This window comes from Thermobia domestica, chromosome 12 (assembly GCF_964235325.1).
Source record: "Thermobia domestica chromosome 12, izTheDome1.hap1.1, whole genome shotgun sequence".
NCBI lineage: Eukaryota > Metazoa > Arthropoda > Insecta > Zygentoma > Lepismatidae > Thermobia > Thermobia domestica.
In genome coordinates, this window is record NC_137465.1 from 12,757,472 (window position 1) to 12,776,426 (window position 18,955).

An 18,955-nucleotide genomic window follows, 5' to 3' on the forward strand; every position below is an offset into this window, starting at 1 on the left:
GGTATTGTATTTAAAATCTGCCCATGTTAATATGTTGGCGTAGAAGTACACGCTTTCGCTTAAGTTTGGTACTGTACTGTTATTGTTTGTCAGTTGAAGTAAAGAAAATTTAATTTTCATTTCGTAGAACTAAATTTAGAAAAATCTCATTGTTCTAGATAAACAAGTACGTCTATATTAATTATTTAAATATACTTTTAAAAATTCACTTACCAAAAATATAGTACTGTATATAAAAATTACGGAAAAAGTAATGTTATGATTTCTTGTATACATTTCTTGTCTTAGAGATGCACCGATGTGTTAGTTTTGCTAATGGTACTGAGATGGTCAAATTCATATTTTTTTAAAACAGAAATCCGTGGTTAAGTAGGTATTGTATAAAGTAAATACAGTTCTGCGAATAATTCGAAAAATAGAACCTCTTAAGATTAATATAGGAAGAAATAGTAATTGTTAGGGGACTTTAGTTATAGTTTAGTCACACACTGTGCTATTTAAAAGACGTTTTAGGTTTAAATTAAATAAATTTATACTTAGGATCTGCTTTAACTTGATTTACTATTTATTTACATAATAAATCAGAACAGTCAAATTAACAGAACACTTGTTTGTATGTTGTAATTTCAGACTAGTTTGTAAGGTGGTTAGGATAGATCTTACGAACTTCAGTTGCTTTAAAAGTCTCTTTAAGTTTTTGTATTTGAATTTCGATTAAGGTATTCCACTAGTACGACGGTAATATAGATTGAAGTGGCAATTTATCTGGGAAATGAAAACGAAAAATTGTACTCACGTAAATATGCTTACATTCCTTCTATGTAATCCCTACCTACCTTGTGATGAATACGTTTCCAGATATGACAGAAGTTGGATAAAGTTGGAAGCCCCCCCGTTTGTGAGAAAATTTCGAGAGAGCGCTCTAAGGCATGAACAATGTAGGGAATATCAAGTTAACGTTGTCCCGGAAGTAGTTCCTTCACCCAGAGGATCATATGACGGGTGCTTCAGTACCTCTCAAACCCATCGTAAAAGTATTGCATAGGTGGTGTGACATCTGGCATTGTCGTAAAGCAGAATTTTGTCCAGACCGTTTACTACAGGAGATGTGGTCGTTTGCATTGCAATGCTGGCCGCAAATAGTGACTCAGGTACTAGGTATAGTGCGCAAAATTTGCTGTAATTCCCAGTGGCACTTGTGAAGGGATAATACCTTGGTGTTCATAGGACATTATCATCTTGACTTAACGTTTACTGGCTCCCTTTTCAACACTTTTTGGTCGTGGGGCACCGAGGCGCATTCACTGGACTGGTAATGGTTTTGTTCGTAAGATAGCCCCTTGTTTCATCAATCATACAGGGAGTCCATAAAGTCCTGCAGGAAAGTAAAACTCTATAACTTGGAAACTATATAATGTATTAACAAATACTTTTTGGTGTTCTTACAGAAAGGTTCAAAGTTTTGTTTCAGCTAGTTAAGGTTCAACGCCAAACCTCCAATTGTGCACCATTCACGTCCAAACACACTTGCAGTCTTTTTGGGAAACCAAGAGTTACGTGTTGGCGGTGCGTCTGGAATGTTCAAAATCACATCAGTTATTTTGTTCTTGAGATCGTGCAGACTAGCTGGCTTCTGAGAATACACCTTGGTCTTCACCTGTCCCCACAGCCAGTAATCACAAGGCGACAAATCTGGTGATCTTGCAGGCCAAGGTGTGGGTCCTCTTCGGCCAATTCATCTCTCTTTAAATTCTTCGTTAAGAAACTGTCGCACTTGAAGAGCATAGTGCGGTGGTGCCCCATCCTGTTGCATGTGGACCTCATTAAGGATGCCTAACCTAATAAGTTCCGACAAAAGGAATGTCTGTAGCATGTTCAGATAATTGTTACCATTTACAGTCTCTTCCTCGAAGAAAAAAGGGTCGATAATGTCCATTGAAACAGCACACCACACATTGACTTTCGGACTACCCCGCTTGTTCTCCTCGAATTCGCGTGGATTTTCCACCCCCATATTCGGCAGTTGTGCTTGTTCATTTTTTCCAACACGAAATGTGGCTTCATCTGAAAACAGAAATAGAGACAGAAGGTCACTTTCTTGTAAGCGGGTAAGCATTGACTCACAGAATTCCATTCTCATGTCACAGTCTTCCTCTATCAGCTCGTGCACAAATTTTAACTTATAGGACCGGACCTTCAAATTCTTGCGTACGATCTTGTGTAACGTTGACTTCGGTATTTCCAGTTCCAATGACCTACGTTTAAGCGACTTCATTGGACTCCTGGCTACGCTGTCCTGCAAAGTGTAAATCACATCGTCACTCGTTCCTGGTCTTCCACTGCGTGGTAAATCTGACACTTCCCATTTCTTTGAACTTCTCGTACCACCTCTTGATACTTGTTTCTGCCGGGGATGTTTTCCCATACGTTGTTTGGAACTTGATCCGCACTGAAACGCAAGATTTTAATTCAGCAAACCACAAAGCATATTGTGCCTTTTCTTTAATAGACGTCATCTTAAGTCACGTGATTACCAGCGCAAACGTCATCGAGCATTGTGGTCAGAACAAAACTTTAAACTTCCCTTCTACCAACCCCAAAAATTTTTTTACACTTAAACGTAACGGTTTCCAAGTTAGAGTTTTACTTTCCTGCAGGACTTTATGGACTCCCTGTATTATTGCGATGAAGGAAATCAACACCTTCGTGTGCAAGGTATGGACATAGACATTTCCATCAATGCTCTTTTACACATCCATCAGGACATGCGTTACCCATCTGGCTACAGTCTTCGCATGCCGAAATACGAGGATCCGCTGAAAGGTTCTTAACCTAACCCAGAAGGTATGCACGTGGAATGATTACACTTTTTTGTACAATGCTCCAGTTTTCGCAGACCAGTTAAAAAAGAATCGGAATACTGTTCGTCTCACTACTGTTCCGTAGTACTAATGATCTATCACCTTATCAGATCCAAAATGGCATCCTTTCAAGTGTTGTTTTTGGGGAATAAGTAATAGTTGGAGCTAGATTTAGGGAATAATGAGGATGATCTAGATACTGAACTTCTAGATCATGTAGGCTAATGCCAGTTGTTTACAGTACTCAGTGGACAGGGGCATTGTCCAGAGGGAATAGAACTTTTATTTTTCGGGGCGTTGTACTTTGAATTCGTTCTTCAGTTTTGTAAGTAATGTAGAGTAAAAGTCTATATTAATGGCCGGCTCTTACGGAGGCAGTCTATGAGTACGACTCCATCTTTATCTCAGAAGAATGTTGCGAGCACTTTCCAAGCCGACTTCTTTTTCTTGGGGCGAGCGGAACCTGACTCCAGCCACTTCATTAACTACTGTTTCGTTTCAGGATCGTAGCGGTACAACCATGTTTTATCCGTGGTGACTTGATAACAGAAATTGGTCGACGTTGCAGTCAGAATGGGAAATCACTTCCCTTAATGTCCTCACTCTTTCACGCTTTTAATCTGCTGACAGATTTCTGGGTAGCCATTTCCCGTGAGCTTGCACATCCGCAAGTCATTATGTATTACGCAACCGACGCGTTCCCGACAAATGCCCATAACCTCAGCCACACGTTTTCGTGATTTTCAAAAATTAAGGTCATAAATTTCATTCACGATTTCGGGATTTGTTTTTGGTCTTCCTGCACTTGGAGCATCATCTGTTGAGAAATAGCTACGTTTAAAGTGTGTCGCCCACTTCATTGCTGCATATGACGGAGGAAAGTTCCGTAACGTTTCACTGATTTTCTCCTGAATTTGCTTCGTGATTTCGTTGGGTTAAAAATTTGATGACAGTTCTCACGTCGGTGTTCGTGAAATTCACTGGTTGGGCACAGATGATCATTTGAAGGGCCTGAAAAACACAATTAGCATTCGCTATTAATAGAAAAACACAATTTCGCTATTAATATGAACATTTGTATTTGTACATACAGAGATATTCTTTAAAATTGTATATTTTCATCATTCTGCTTGCACTTTTGGATTGGATTACAAACTTTTCAGCAGGCACTCCTAATTTGTTAGCATGTGGTACACTGATGCAGAAGAAATATTCAGTTCATCATCCAGTTCACTACATGTACATCTCTTATCATTTTTGAGCAAGGTTCGCAGTGGTTCCACATCATGATGATCCATAGTCGTTCGAATACGCCCCCCCCCCACCATGTTCTTTGTTTACTGACTGTCACAGCCCACCTCGGCAGAACACTGCCACTACACGCCTCACGTAATTATTTGTGGAGCTGACGTGCACTTTGACGTCATACCACCTGAAACTTGATGAAAACGCGTTCTGCACGGGTACGTCATTGTTTAGGGCGTATGTCACACGTACCTCACTTTAACGGCATCCACCGTCCACGCGCACCGTAATAAGGGAACACGAACACTTGGATGGGATCACTATACTGCCCAGGAATACACTGTTCGTCATTTGGTTCCCCAACAAACGACAATCTAATCACAAGTGTTGTCACTACAAACTAAATGACCCCCATATTTGGTTTCCAATACGGTAATCTAAAAGTTAACTCGCTGGCGCTAAGAAGACTCACATACTGTTGGGTGATACATTTGATCTTACAACAACATGATTCTGACTTCGAAAGTGGTACAAATTGATCACTATGCGCATACGACTTTCACTGTGCTTAGTGGACAGCGAAAAGTGTCTACACCAGGAATCGAACCAAGAAGTGTGGGCATCAAGGACAGTGCGTGAGTGCTTGGAGGTAAGTATTAAGGTAACTAAATCGAGAATAACTGAATTCGAAGTGTTTTATTGTGAGTATAAACAAATAGTAGGCCTATCTCTTCCTTCACGTGTCAGTTAAATGCAAATCTAGAACGCTTCATAAAGATATACTTCTGTTTTCTCAACACTACAATCAGTCAGATCATGAAACTATCGAATTTGCTGAAAAGAGACGTTAAACTCAAAATCAACTCAATTCAACTATTATTGCATATCTGGTGGAGTATGTGACGTATTGTACAGTTACCGATCGTAAGCAAATTGGCATTACAAATGATAAATAAATTTCCAGCATTTCAGTACTCAACAAAATGAAAACGGACCTTGTACAAAAGCAATATCCACTCAATGTACCCGTTTATAAACATCTCTCTCTCTCTCTCTCTCTCTCTCTCTCTCTCTCTCTTCTCTCTCTCTCTCTCTCTCTCTCTCTCTCTCTCTCTCTCTCTTTCTCTCTTTCTCTCTCTCTCTCTCTCTCTCTCTCTCTCTCTCTCTCTCTCTCTCTCTCTATATATATATATATATATATATATATATATATATATATATATATCTATATACATACCGGTATATAGGTAGATAGATATAGATTAGATATTATCTGGCTCCTGAACTTTAGGTTCTATCCCAATATTTGTCTGGCGTGTTTTGAAGGAAACTGAAAGAATATTCTCAGAACGGCTGGCTCACAGATTTGAATCCTGAGCGTAATACGGGATTTTATTCCTATTCTGTATAACATAGAATTACCCACTTGTTTGTTACTCCACAAACTTGAGTAACTTCTTTCTTTCTACAAATCGAAATATAATCGAGTATCAGTGGTGCAAAGTGTGTCCCACGTAACATTGATGAGGCTTCACGGATTCCTTTAAGACATTTTTTCTTCTTTTAAATTGTGTATCACGATTATGCACCGAGGCTAGGGGTGATTGGTGATACGGTGGATAATTGTGGCATGACGAAAGTGAGAGGAAACAGAAGAGCCCCGAGAAAGCCCGTTACATGGTGTTTATCCACCACAAATCCCACTTGTTAGGAGCTGGAATCAAACCAAAAACCCGCACTAAAGGTGAGTCACTACGGCCTCACAAGAGAATTCCATAGTTCCATGTTTACAGTAGAACACGAATACTTAAATGATACTTGAAGTAGGAACATCGCTTTAGATATACGTACAAAAGTTAATAAAACCCAGTTTTTTCCCAAGAAAACTCATTGGACTGGTTTTTAACAACCCTGTTCTACGGGCAGTCAGACTGGGCGATGGGGAGTACCTGGATATTAAAAAAAAAAAAAAAAAAAAAAAAAAAAAGTTCCGTAGTACTTGAAGGAGCTACACAGTTATAATTCCCAAAGTTTGAAATTTTGACATTTTAAACACTGTAAGGGAGAAAACAATTTACAGGGAGTTACTTGTAAATGTATTTGCATGGAATAAAATTAGTGTAAGTTAATAGAAAGTATTTGAAGTGAATTGCGTATCACATTGAATTGACATTCATTTAATGCCGGACATGCATATTTGACGAAAGTTTGTGTGTTTTAACATTTTTTGTTTCCAGCACGGAGGTTATGTGAAACGTGACCTGCAGTTCAAAAAGGAATTAGAACTGTATGAACTTCTGGTTCCTGCCCTAGAGAACGAGAAATGAAACCCTTTAGCAGAAGAGAGCTCTTAGTCCCCTGATATAGGGTTACTCTGTTATTATCAGTTCAACAAAATGTAACAGGGGAAACAATCTCCAAATATAATGTTCTCAATCTAAACTAAAAGATTTTTTTTTTAAATCGTATGATCCATTTGGGCTGTACACTCTATATGCGCCCAGTGTTAAGTAAAAATGCAATGTTGGCAGTTACCTGGACCCACAACATAAATGAAAGAAGTTAGTCTTTTATGCTAACGTGTCGATGGCAGCTCTAATAATGAGTTACCCTATGTCATGGGACTTTGAGACACCCTGTGCATGTAAGAGGTAGCTTTTCTTAAGTGTAGCTGTATTATTTAGCCCTTTCAAACTCCACTGCAGTAGATATAGTGTTATTTATTTTTATAATTGAATGTTTTGAGAACAATTGGTATCTTAGATACCATATTGTTTGCATGCAATTTAATTTTAACTCGTGCGTGGATGTTTTTTTCTTGTATTTTAATTAACTTATTTCTAGTTTTATTATTGTTGATTTTTTAGTTTTCCTTTTTAAGTCCTGACTTCGTATGGGTGCAAAAGACCTTAGAGTCAATGCACTCAGAAAATTTCTTACTGTACTCTATTAATTGGACTTACCATCTGACGATTTTCTTTTTCTCCGTGGCCCCGCATAGCGCAGTCTCTAACGCTCTCGCCTTCGGTGCGAGCGGTCCTGGATTCGATTCCCGGTGGGGGCCATTTGGTCGAAAAAGTGTAAATAGTTTTTTCAGGCCCGACATTCCTGAATGAGGTTTTCCTGGGTTTTCCTCATTCGCACAGGCAAATGCCGAGGTGCTACCTAACTTACAGATCCCAGGCCACTTCCTTCCCTTTCCTCGGATAGTGTGCTCGCCGTTAGACGTCATCCTGCCCTCCTACATGATGGACTAACATTGCCATAGATGCCGAAAACCCAGAAATCTAAATCTTAATTCCTAAATCTTTTTCTCCGAAATACAGAAATATTTATTTTACCTATTGCAATAAAATCAGATCTGAAGGGATTAAACTGGAAGTGTATTTTAATTTAAAAAATAGAAATAATGAAGCTTTCGGAGAACTAGAAAATAAACCATACAACTTCTTTGTTTTTAAAGCACTTTATGGGGAGATAATGTAAGCTGTCGAAGATTGGCTATTTTCTAAGTTACAGATCCACAATATAAGTGCAAGCTTCTGGTAGTAGATTTAGGGTCACGATTGCTCAGGGTAAACCGTTCACCTCTGGTGCGTGGGGTTCCTGGTTCGATCCGAACTCGTGCTAAGTGGGCTTTGTAGTGTACAAACACCGTCTTTGAGAGTTTTTTCAGGGGTTATCCCTTTTCCTCCAACTTTATTCATTCGACCGTTGCATTAATTTCTCATCATCACCGTCCCCTTTAGCCTTGCTGGCATAATCGTGGGATTTCATTTTCATTTCATTGTTTTCGTAGTAGATTTTTGTAAATGTGAAGTACTATGTTCGGATAAAAAAAAAGTCATTAAATAATAGATCTTTCTCAGTCTTGGTACTGAAAAGAGTTACTTCTATCAATTAAAACATCAGTTACATGAATTGAGGTACCCAGTTCTGTAGAAGTACACACTTTCCTAAAAGGGATACTTTTATTGTACTACCTTACAATGAATGAAAAAATGATTTGACTGGACCGGGACTCGAACCTGGGATCTCCAATAATTGTGCCGATGCCTTAACCACTACGCCACCCTGCTCTGGAGAGCACCGCCTGCATGTGTGAGAGTGGGTTTGGCTGTTCTGGGAAGTGGACTAGATGGCGTAGTGGTTAACGCATTGGCATGGGATGCCGGAGATCCCGGGTTCGAGTCCCTGTCAGTCAAATCACATTTTACTTCATCTTCGTAAAAGTTACTGAATTCACACCTACAGAGGATTTGGTGTGTGAAAAGATGTTTAAATCGGTTGTTTCCTTGATTCATTAATATATTTATTGTACTAAGTTTAAAGTTATTGGCCCATCTCAATGACCTGTCTCACGTTAAGAACTTAATAAAGTAACAAAAGTAATTAGTAACCTTAATGGCAGGTTTGCTTTGGGAAGCAAACTCGTGCGATGTATACATTGCATTCGGTATATATCTTTTAATCGATATTTCTGTTTCGAGTGAGTGGTTCTTATGTTTCATATGTATACTCAGATTTCTTTTGTGATAAAGTAGGAAAACATGTACGTGCCGTGTTGCTGAAGCGTCGTAATAATGTATCAACGAAAAATACACTGGTGATCAAAGAAAGCGATTGGCAGGTCCTGTTAAGCATTATTACGTATAGGACAAGTAGCCACTATTTATATTAGCTTTCTAAATACGAGAGGAGAGAGTACATATGCTTATTGCATAATTCAAAATGTTTAGTTCTGTGAGCGAATTCAAAAGCGTCGATTGTTTTTACCAAATGTCCTTCTGCGCTTTATTTATTTTTTGTTATATATACGTGATGCGTGGGACACAGGCTTAATTACTGAATTGTGTGACAAAGTTAATTTCCTTATACCTGTGAATGGTTAAATAATGTTAAAACTGCTCAATATATGAGCCTTATACACAAAACAGATAAAGGTTTATTTTGCAACAGTCATAATCTTCTTGACCAAAAGTTGGGGGACAATGTAAGATTGAATTTTTTCGCTTATATTCTTCTAGAGTTATGTCGGCTTGTTTAGCCTTGGTTTTTGATATTCAAGTACTTTTTCCTTAGTCTTCCACGTCCGGGCCCTTCCAGCAGAACGTTCATTCTGAATGGCAAATCAAATGACCTGTTTGTCGTGGTCTTCCGTGTTTCATCTTTTGTTTACTTGTAAAGTAGCATTGGTAAAAAGCTTCAAGGAATTAGTTAGAAACAGAGTTGGAAAATTTCATCCAGGGTATATGTTTAAAGATATCCTGTATTTGTATAATAATAATATCAAACGTATTTTAAGTAGGTGAAAAGACCCACCTGTAAGCATTCTTTCAATGGAGATAAATTGCATACACGTCACCATTGTCATCAAATTAAAAGTTTCATTCAAAAAGTCCACTTGTGCACCGCAGTTACAGCGACACGTTTTTCCTTTTCTCTCAATCTTATTCTGCTGACAAAATTTAACTCTGATAATTCCATGATTTACCTCAGGAAGAACCATCATTGTATTTATTCTCCTATATCGTGGAAACGCGCCCATACGGGTCAGAGTAAAACAGAGAACTTGAAGTTGACCATTTCAAGTATCTGGAGTATTTTGACAAGATACTCTTACTGCACCAGAGAGAGATCAGGTCAAGAATTGCCATTACCAAAGAGGAGATTTAAGTTTTACATCCCACAGTGATGCCAGCTAGGCTAAAGGAGATGATGATTATGAAAAATGAATGAAATAGTGGAATGAAGAAAATGGAAGGAAACGGGAGAATCCCGAGAAAACGCACGCACAAACTACAAAGCTCACTTGGCGCGAGCTGAGATAGAACCAGGGACCCCATATACCAGAGGTGAACGCTCTACTACTGAACCACCGTGACCCTATAGCCAAAGAAGCTTTAAAGAGAAGTTCACTCTTAACTAGCAGGCATAATATTGGACTGAGTTCAAGTCCTATGTATAGAGTATTGGATTGCATGGTGCAGAGACTTGGGCATTACGAAAGTTGGAAAGGAAATGCTTAGAGAGCTACGAAATGTGGTTTTGGAGGAAAATGGAGAAGATAAAGCAGACAACAATAAAAGAATTTTGTAAACTGAAACACGAACAAGATGTAATTTGTACGTGTTTATCTCCATCCGAATTTCAGTGTTCAAATTGATCAGTTATTTCGAAGTTGACACAAACGTTCATGTGATTGAGATGAATTTGTCGGCGATCTTAGTGTAATCAAGGAAGAAGTTTTTATAACTGCTCTACAGAGGAAGATCTCATATGACATAAGGAATGTGTTGCCTAAAACTGTTATTACATAATAGATGGTAATCCCCGAACGAAATCTTTACTCCCACTTCCATATTCGCATTCCAGTACCCAGTAACAAATGTCAGTTTCTTTTTACTCCCAAGATCAAGGCTACGCAGGAAAGAATAATTTTTTTTTTTTTTTTTCAGTGGACTTTCGATGAGCTCCAGCATTATTAATGATCGTCAGAACATTACGATTCTTCATTGAAATATACTTTCTTGTTTTAGCTGTTATATATTGGTTTTCTTAGCCCACTGAGATATTCTATAATCATTGTTCATTACAAGATAAAAAAGGGCCAATAAGAACGGAAAGGTAAATTACTGATATTCTTGCCGATTTGTGTGGGACAGCTTCGCGTTCTTACCTTCTTTAACACTTTAACGACCAACTGAAAAAAAAAAAAAAAAAAGAAAAATGAAGATAAATAAGAAGAAAACCAAAACGATAAAGTTCACAAGAGCAGGACGGGAAGGAACAAACGTATGCCTAGGAGAGAAAATCGAAGACTTAAGTTCCAGAATAGCGCAAGCTAAACAAGCATTCAATAGGAAAAGAGGACTGCTAACATCAAGAAAAGTGTCGTTGGACGTTCGAAAGTGATTTATTAAGACCCTGGTATGGAGCGTGGCGCTTTACGGATCAGAAATGTGGACATTGAGAAAAGCTGAAATATCCAAGCTAGAAACATTGAAATGTGATGTTGGCGCAAAATGCTGCGCATATCATGGACCGAAAGGAAAAAGGAATGAAGACATACTAAAGGAAGCTAATGAAGGACAATAGATCATGAAGATAATAGGAAAAAGGAAAAAACCGCATGCTTGGCCATCTTATTCGGCACTCCGCTTGGATCATTGTGTTGATCAAGGAAAAGGCAGAAGACCAAGTAGAGGAAGACCAAGGATAGAATATGTAGATGCAGTTACGAAGAAGAGGCCTTATCAAAGTATAAAACTCTCCCAAGGGAGATAAAAGTTTTAAAATTTCCGATACCCACCAACCTATGATTGGGTTAAGAAAGAACACTTCCTAATTATTTTCTCTGTGATTGTTTCTCGACAAGAAGTATAGATAGATGAAAGTAATAACGATATATTCAGTAATAAATGCAAATTAAATACAGATCACATTAGATACTTCCTAAGTATTAGTAGTGATCAGATTTGAGAAATATTTTCTCTTTTCAAATTGAATCAATAAGGTTCGGTATAATTATTCATTTCAAGTTTAATTATCCGATCACAAAAATCTGATTTTCGTTTAAACGATTTGCTGTAATTATACGATCTGTTATATTGGTATATTATGATACCATTATCGTATAATGAATTGTGAGTTTTTGTCTTGGTTTGCTTTATCATAATATTTTTGCCAAGTAAACAAATCTTGTTGCACACCAGATGATGATAAAAGTCTTGCTTGCCTTCTGCTGATTAAGTGTCCTGAAAGGATTGCAAGAAATCGAGCTTAGTTTTCACAAAGTGTCTTGTACATTAATGCATGGTAAGTAGTAATAATAAGGAAATCGTTGAGAGATCTTTAGTATTCCATATATACATGTTTCAGGATGGGGTGGGTACAATAATACACATTAATGATTTTGTAAATATACGACCAATTGTCACTAAATTTAGATTTTTTTTTTTTTTTTATACTTCATGTCCTTGTGAGACATAAGATGGAGAGAGATGCAACTTTTTAGTTATATTGGCTTTAAACCAGCGGGGACTTAAGTTTGGTTTTGTTGGTTATGTGCAAACTGTCATACAAAATCACTTCTCACAGTGCAAGCTTTTTCTCACCATCATCTCTTCCAAGACCATGCCATAGGTTTCAACTCATAAGATTTGGTACCGTGGCTCAGTGGTAGAGCGTTCACCTTTGGTGAATGGGGTCCTTGGTTCGATCCCAGCTCGCGTCAAGTGAACCTTGTGGACAAACATCGTGTACGTGGGTTTTCTCGGGGTTCTCCCGTTTCCTCCCACTCTTCATTTCACCATTTTCCTTCTTTTCTCATAATCAGTCTGCTTTATCCTAACCGACATAACCATGAGACGTAAAACTTAGATTTGATTTAATTTCGTAAGATTTGGGAATGGCACCTATTCTATATTGGAAAGTAACAAGTTACGAAAATATGTTCTCAGTATGTGAATAATAAATCGACAATTAACAAAAGAAAACACGAGAAAAGCAAAAAAGTATTAAATAGAAATAATAATAATAAAAAAAATGAAATGTGACGATTAAAACGAACGGAAGTATGACAATTAGAAAAGTTGAACAGATGACTAGTGTCATTGGTGAAGATCTGAAATCAAATTAAAACAGGGAGAAAATACAACAATGGTATAGTATTGTCACTTTATGGGATAGTGAAAATTGTTGAGTCTTTGAAATTGATTTGTCGAGAAAGTGGAGAATTGATTGGAACAGTAAACCGTTGAAATGTTAGAAGTAGGCGAGAAATAACTGTCCTTCAAATATATAAAAAGGGGATAAGAAACCATTTAGGACATCGAGAAATGGTATTCTGAGGGTCGTGGTAGAAGGCACGGTCTAAGCAAAGCCAGTAAAGGGAGAAAGATTACTCATGCAAGAAGAGGTTAGTGAAGTAGTGAACTACACGAGTTTTTTTTTTTCAGTTTGCTGCCAGTGAGGGGCAAGTAATGGCAAAATACTCTATGTTGAAAGTCATCATCGCTGATCCAGTGGCTAGCGTGTGTGCCTTTGGTGCACGGGGTCCCGGCTTCGATTCACGGTGGAAGAGCATAGAAAATTTCACAGTCAGTCATTTTCATTAATCATCTGTCTCCTTATCCTAAACTATAATCGTTGGAAGTTAAGAATTCACTTCATTTCATGATTCTCTGTAAAATGCAGTATGGTTCAGTCACTTTGTTTTCTATAAAATGCGTTATGATCAGTCGTTTTGTTCTTTGTGACACGCGTTACGGTTATGAGTCGCTTATTTGTGTAGTTATCGTATTTAGAAAACTAACTCTCCCTTCTGTTAGAAGCCCCTTCCTTTATCCCGTGGTAGTATTACAGCAAGGAAAGCTTTTTCCTCCCTCTGTAGTTTATGTATCAAAACATGATACAATCTCCAGTAAAAAGTTCGTATCTCTCCAGTATGCATTCATTTTCCAGTAACTTCGCAACGAAGGGAGCAGTTTGAGTAGTTTTCCCCTCAACCTATTCAACTGTTTTTTAAATTAGTTTATTCCCTTTGAAATTACTAAAAAGATGAAAGGATAGGGTGGAAAATATGCACAACTGCTTTTCACTGTACCTATGGACAAGGGTGCCGATCCTAGGGGGGCGGGGCCCGGGCCCTCCAAAGCTCATGTGGGCCCCCTATATTTTTATGAATATATATTTTCTCTTGTTATATGTATTATTTAATGAATGCCCCCCCCAAAAGTTAGAGTAATCGGCGCCCTTGCCTATGAATGCTAATAATAGTCCTGCAGTTTTATAACGTGACTATATGTTGTCTTAAGAAGCTTTCTGTCTCTGAAAGAGTAAATTCACAGACTCGATGATTTACTTATCACCAGATCTGCTAAACTACTAGACATAGAACCCTGACTTTGTGTATAAATATTGTCCTCGCACCCTAAACTGTAGTGTTCCTTCGTGGCTAAGCGGTTAGCGCACATGCCTTTGGCGTGGGAGACCCGGGTTCAATTCCCGGCGGGAGCACATGTGGTTCGGATTCCACGTTAATCAGTAGGTCCGCGTCTTACATAGCCGCGCTGCTGAACAGAACGTTATAATCAACTCAACCCTAGACTGTAGATAAGGAGTTTGCGAAATTCGATCTCTAAGGGGAAGAAAGGAGTGTGAAAGTTTTCCTTGCCGTCACGAACCATACAATTTTGTATAAATCCCCCATGCTTTAGGCTGACAGTAAGATGGAGCTTCACGAGTTTGACCGCTTAAGGGGAACAATAATTTTAGGAACAAAAAATAGATCAAAAGATTGCGATCTTGGCCAATAATTACTGTAGTTTTTGGATCAGGGACACAAAATTTTTGAGCGGCCCCTAAATAGTTTTTGTATTTTCTACGGAATAAGCACATCTTACTGAGTTATGTGATACTTTGGGTTTGGCTACACTATGTAGTTCTCCAGATAGAAGGCCTACAAGAAAAGTTTTAATCGAAATATATTAAATCTTTTGATCTAAAATCGGGAGTGAATGTTTATGGAACTCCTTTGAAATCGAACTTGCATCGATTAGTATTAGGAAAAAGCCAGAATAAATGTGTGTGTGTGTGTGTATATATGTCTTTTCAGATATTTTCCATGATCATTCTGCCAATAAATAATGTAAGATGTTGAAAATCCGTTATAACATTTGGGTGAATATTAATAAAAAACGAGTTAGTCTACCCGAAGGAGTCGGAACTTGCTTGTTTTTTGTATTGTGTGCTTCGCTGTGTATACGAAAACACTTTTAGACCATAAAACACAAAAATCCGCCAGGTACTTGTAGTAGATAGGGTAGTAAAACCACGGATAAATGTAGTTTTGCAATTTGTGTCGATTTTTACTGAAGAAACCGTAAGAAAAAAAAATAATTATTCATAAACTAGATTATTTATAGAAGCAACCATGTTTAATTAAACTAAAGAATATAGATTTAGTAGACATAAGCTGTTAATTTGACTGCTTTGAGTATTATTTTCTATATTATCAATAGTTATTACCAAACTTAGGTTACGTTTTTCTGTTCAGTAATAATAGCTTACCATCGGCACTCAAAAAAATAAAAATCGGTGCACCTCCTTTGTTTATTTTTAGCTGTTAAAAAGAATCGTCAGTAGCTGTAAGCGCTCTTTTTAAAACGTTATTTTGTTAGCTTATAGGCCACATGTTTTTTCTTCTTTAAGATCTTAAGTCAGTGTTAGTTTAATATTTATATTTAGTGTGAAACTACTATTGACCTAAATACATTTCAGATTGACCCCAAGCAATGTACCCCTAGAGGCATGCAGAGCTCAGTGAGTCAGTTTTATTATTTATTTAGTTGTAAATCTCTCACCGACCGTTAGCCTAAAACTAATTTAGTTGGTACCTGTGCAAATCTAGTAATCGGTGCACCTCTGCCCCAGTAGTTGAATATAAATACAGGGTAGCTTTTTTAAAAATAAAAAAATAAGTTGTTCATATTAACACAAAAATCGCTGTAGTTTGATTCAGTAGTGTTTAGTTAGCTGCTATAGTCATATTTTAAAAGCACTGAATATATAAGAAATATGTACATAAAATTAAAATTGAAGTTGCGCAATCCTGACTTTGAAATTATTGCACCGCAAGTAATCATGAGTTAATTTGTACTTCAATATTATTGGACATACTATATGTATAATATAGATGTAATTATTTTAATTCATAGTTGTTAAAACAAAGTAATGGACACCCACATATCTGTTGGAAGGTTTGTGCTCAGTCGGTAAGTAGAATCTATGATGGATAAGTATGGAAGAGATTATAAAAATAATAATAATTGTCTAATTTTGGCAATGAGAGTATGAAGATTGAGAAAAGATTGGATGTTTCACCAGCAGAATTGAATATTTTCTACATATATTTATGTTGATTATCTACTTCGAAATGAATGGATCAATTCGAGTAATAGAGAGAACAAAATTCTGTTTTAAGCCACAGCTGAGTAGTGGATACAGCTAGCATGGGTAAAGACCTTCGACTTAATATGGGTCATATCTCGCTTCTTTAGAGTTTTTTTTTTTTTTTTTTTCTTTTTTCTAAGAAGGGGTACAAACAACTATATGTTAGTCAGCTGTACCGATGTAAGAAGCGAGACCGTAGTGATTCAGTGGTAGAGCGCACATCTCGGGCGCGTAAGATTCCTGGTTCGATCCCAGCTCCTGTCAAGTGGGCTTTGTGATGGACGAACACCGTGTGCGTTTTTTCTCCCGTTTTTTCTCGTGTTTCTTCCGTTTTCTCCCACTTTCATCATTCCACCAGTATAATCCATATCACTCTCTTCCCTAGCCTCAGTGCAATAAAACATTGAAATTGATGTACATAATGAAGTTATTTATCTTAATGGAAAACTTCTTAAGGGAATCTATAATTAATACAGGGTCTAGACAAAAGATAATTAGGATTTTATGCACTCATCATGTAGCCCACATGAGAAACATTGGATTATAGAACTAATCTGAAAGCTTTTGTTGGCGTCTAGTAGATAACTATAATTTGTTCACCTTTAGTAGACGTGCTATGTCTATATATGTCTCTCCTTCCATGTTCGTACTAGGATATCTGTAATAACACTATCCATGGCCTTGGATTGGATATTGTAACAAGAGATGCTGACCAAAGTTTCAACACACTGTATTTTGAACCATAATGTGTTACAGTTGTGGATATCTACCGTATCCTTCATCAGACACTATATACACACTACATAGTGTCCGATGAAGGATATGGTAGATATCCGAAAGTGTCTGATGAACGATATGGTAGATATCCGAAACTGTAACACATTGTATTTAAAATAGTCTGTTGAAGCTTTGGTCGTTGTGTTCGTTATTTGTTTTTAAGGTGATTTAAGTCTTGAATTTTCTGAGTATATATCAGATCTTTGAAGTTCTTCCAAAGGAAAAAGTCCAAAGGCGTCAGGTCAGGGCAACTAAGCGACCAAGCAGTTGGTCCCACTCTACCGATCCATCTGTCAGAAGATTAGCCTTCCGGATGATTTTTCTTTCAAGACACTCCCTGTTTCAGCCACTTAACGGATTTTGTGGTGGGAATCTTCCATATTCGCGACGAAAGTTACATTGTACAGTGATCACTGATTTAAAAGTTTCAGTTAACCAAATAACGCATTCGGCTTTCTCGACTGGATTCGCCATCATAATGCCCTGCCAACACCATGATGTCAGAAGTTTGTGAAAAGTCAAGTGGAGGTGAAACTTGATGACAGAATAACATCATCTTTCCAGAGTACAATTGTCATGAACTTTTTCACAACCTGCGGAAAGAAAAATGTATTAGTTTTAACGTGTAAGACAAATGATAAGTGTTTAGAATTCCGTAATTGTTTTATGAAGATCCCTGTATAATAAACTACAGTTTTAATGTATGCGTGCGTGAACTTTACATTAATACAGCTGGATGAAGTATTTATCGTTTATATTGAAAAATAGTAAATTTTTTTTTCTTTTTAATTCTAGACCCCAATTACAAGGCTTACATTAAATCGAAGCCTCATATTCATTCTAGATGTATCCACTTCTGCTCCCTTTTAATTTAAGTGAAAACAATATCGAAATATTAATTCGAATGTTCATTTTCGCTGGTGACTAATAATCGAAAGTGATAATGGACGAATTTTAAGTCGTGCTTTTTGTTGCTAGCTAGAGTGCAATTAATGTTCTGAACACAAATGATCTTAATATCCAATATTGAAATAAGGTAAGGTACAATGTTTCAAGCTAGATATGGAGGCTAATATTTACTGTAGCATACTGGCGTAGAAATGGTCACCAAAATATAATGAAATAAATATCCATTGTATTTAAAAGTTCATCACAGAAGTAACGTTGGAATTCATAATTGAGATTCATGTGTAAGTGCCGTTAAATATTTAAGTTGGACATTATTTATATTTCTTCTAGACCTCGTATGTTTTTCTTTTTTTGATCATTCATTTCAGGATTCAGCATGGAATAATAATCACTGAGTCTTGCATTTGATTACTTTTTAACTCGTTTAATATCATAATTGAAATTGGACAAGGATGCTGTTCTTGAGCATGTGCTGCATGGTTAGGTTTTATAATGATGGGGCAAATGAAGTCATTTTACGTATTCCATATGCTTTCAGAAATGTATTAATTTAGCTCATAGAACCATTTACTGCGATCTGCTAATATATGGTTTCTCAAGTTTGTGTTCCATGAAAGGGATTTTCACGTTCGTTATGAACATCAGTTCAGAGATCATGATACCTCAGTGGTATAGAGTTGAATCTATTCTCTGGATCCCCTTTTAATAACTGGAAAGCAGTCGGCAAATTTTAATGAAGGTTTCTTTTGTAGAACGTAATTCTTTTCTGTAGTACTGAAGCTTATTTCAGTTTATCAACTCCGAAGATACTGATAAAATAAGATACAGGGGGCATATATACTTGTCTCTGCTGGTACTGCACAAGTAATACTCATTTACACAATGACTCTTTTGAAAATTTGAGTTAATTTTATTATATTCCAGTATATTTTCTGATAAAGAAAATTGCACTCAGGTATTTTTATCCTTCTGAAGTTCACTATGAGGGAAATCAACTGGAGTATGTAGATTAATCAAATTGTGTAGCTATATAATTTTTCCCGGGTTCCCTTTTCGTCACTTGAAATCCGTTCGTTCTTTTTATATATATATATATATATATATATATATATATATATATATATATATATATATATATATATATATATATATATATATATATATATATATATATATATATATATATATATATATAAATAACCGCTATT

General features: G+C 36.9%; 1 protein-coding gene across 8 annotated transcripts in view; it reads left to right on the plus strand.

The window, feature by feature from the left end:
• The window catches only part of Hrb27C (Heterogeneous nuclear ribonucleoprotein at 27C), a 149,735-nt gene that overhangs the window by 57,385 nt on the left and 73,395 nt on the right, over positions 1 to 18,955 (plus strand). For 6 of the 8 annotated variants that reach the window (XM_081733474.1, XM_081733473.1, XM_081733480.1 and 3 more), the window contains one exon: positions 15,390 to 15,431. The exons of the other annotated variants lie outside the window; for them this stretch is intronic. In XM_081733474.1, the coding sequence (XP_081589600.1) occupies positions 15,390 to 15,431 (42 nt within the window). The remainder of the gene's footprint in view (positions 1 to 15,389; positions 15,432 to 18,955) is intronic. 8 annotated transcript variants of the gene reach the window in all.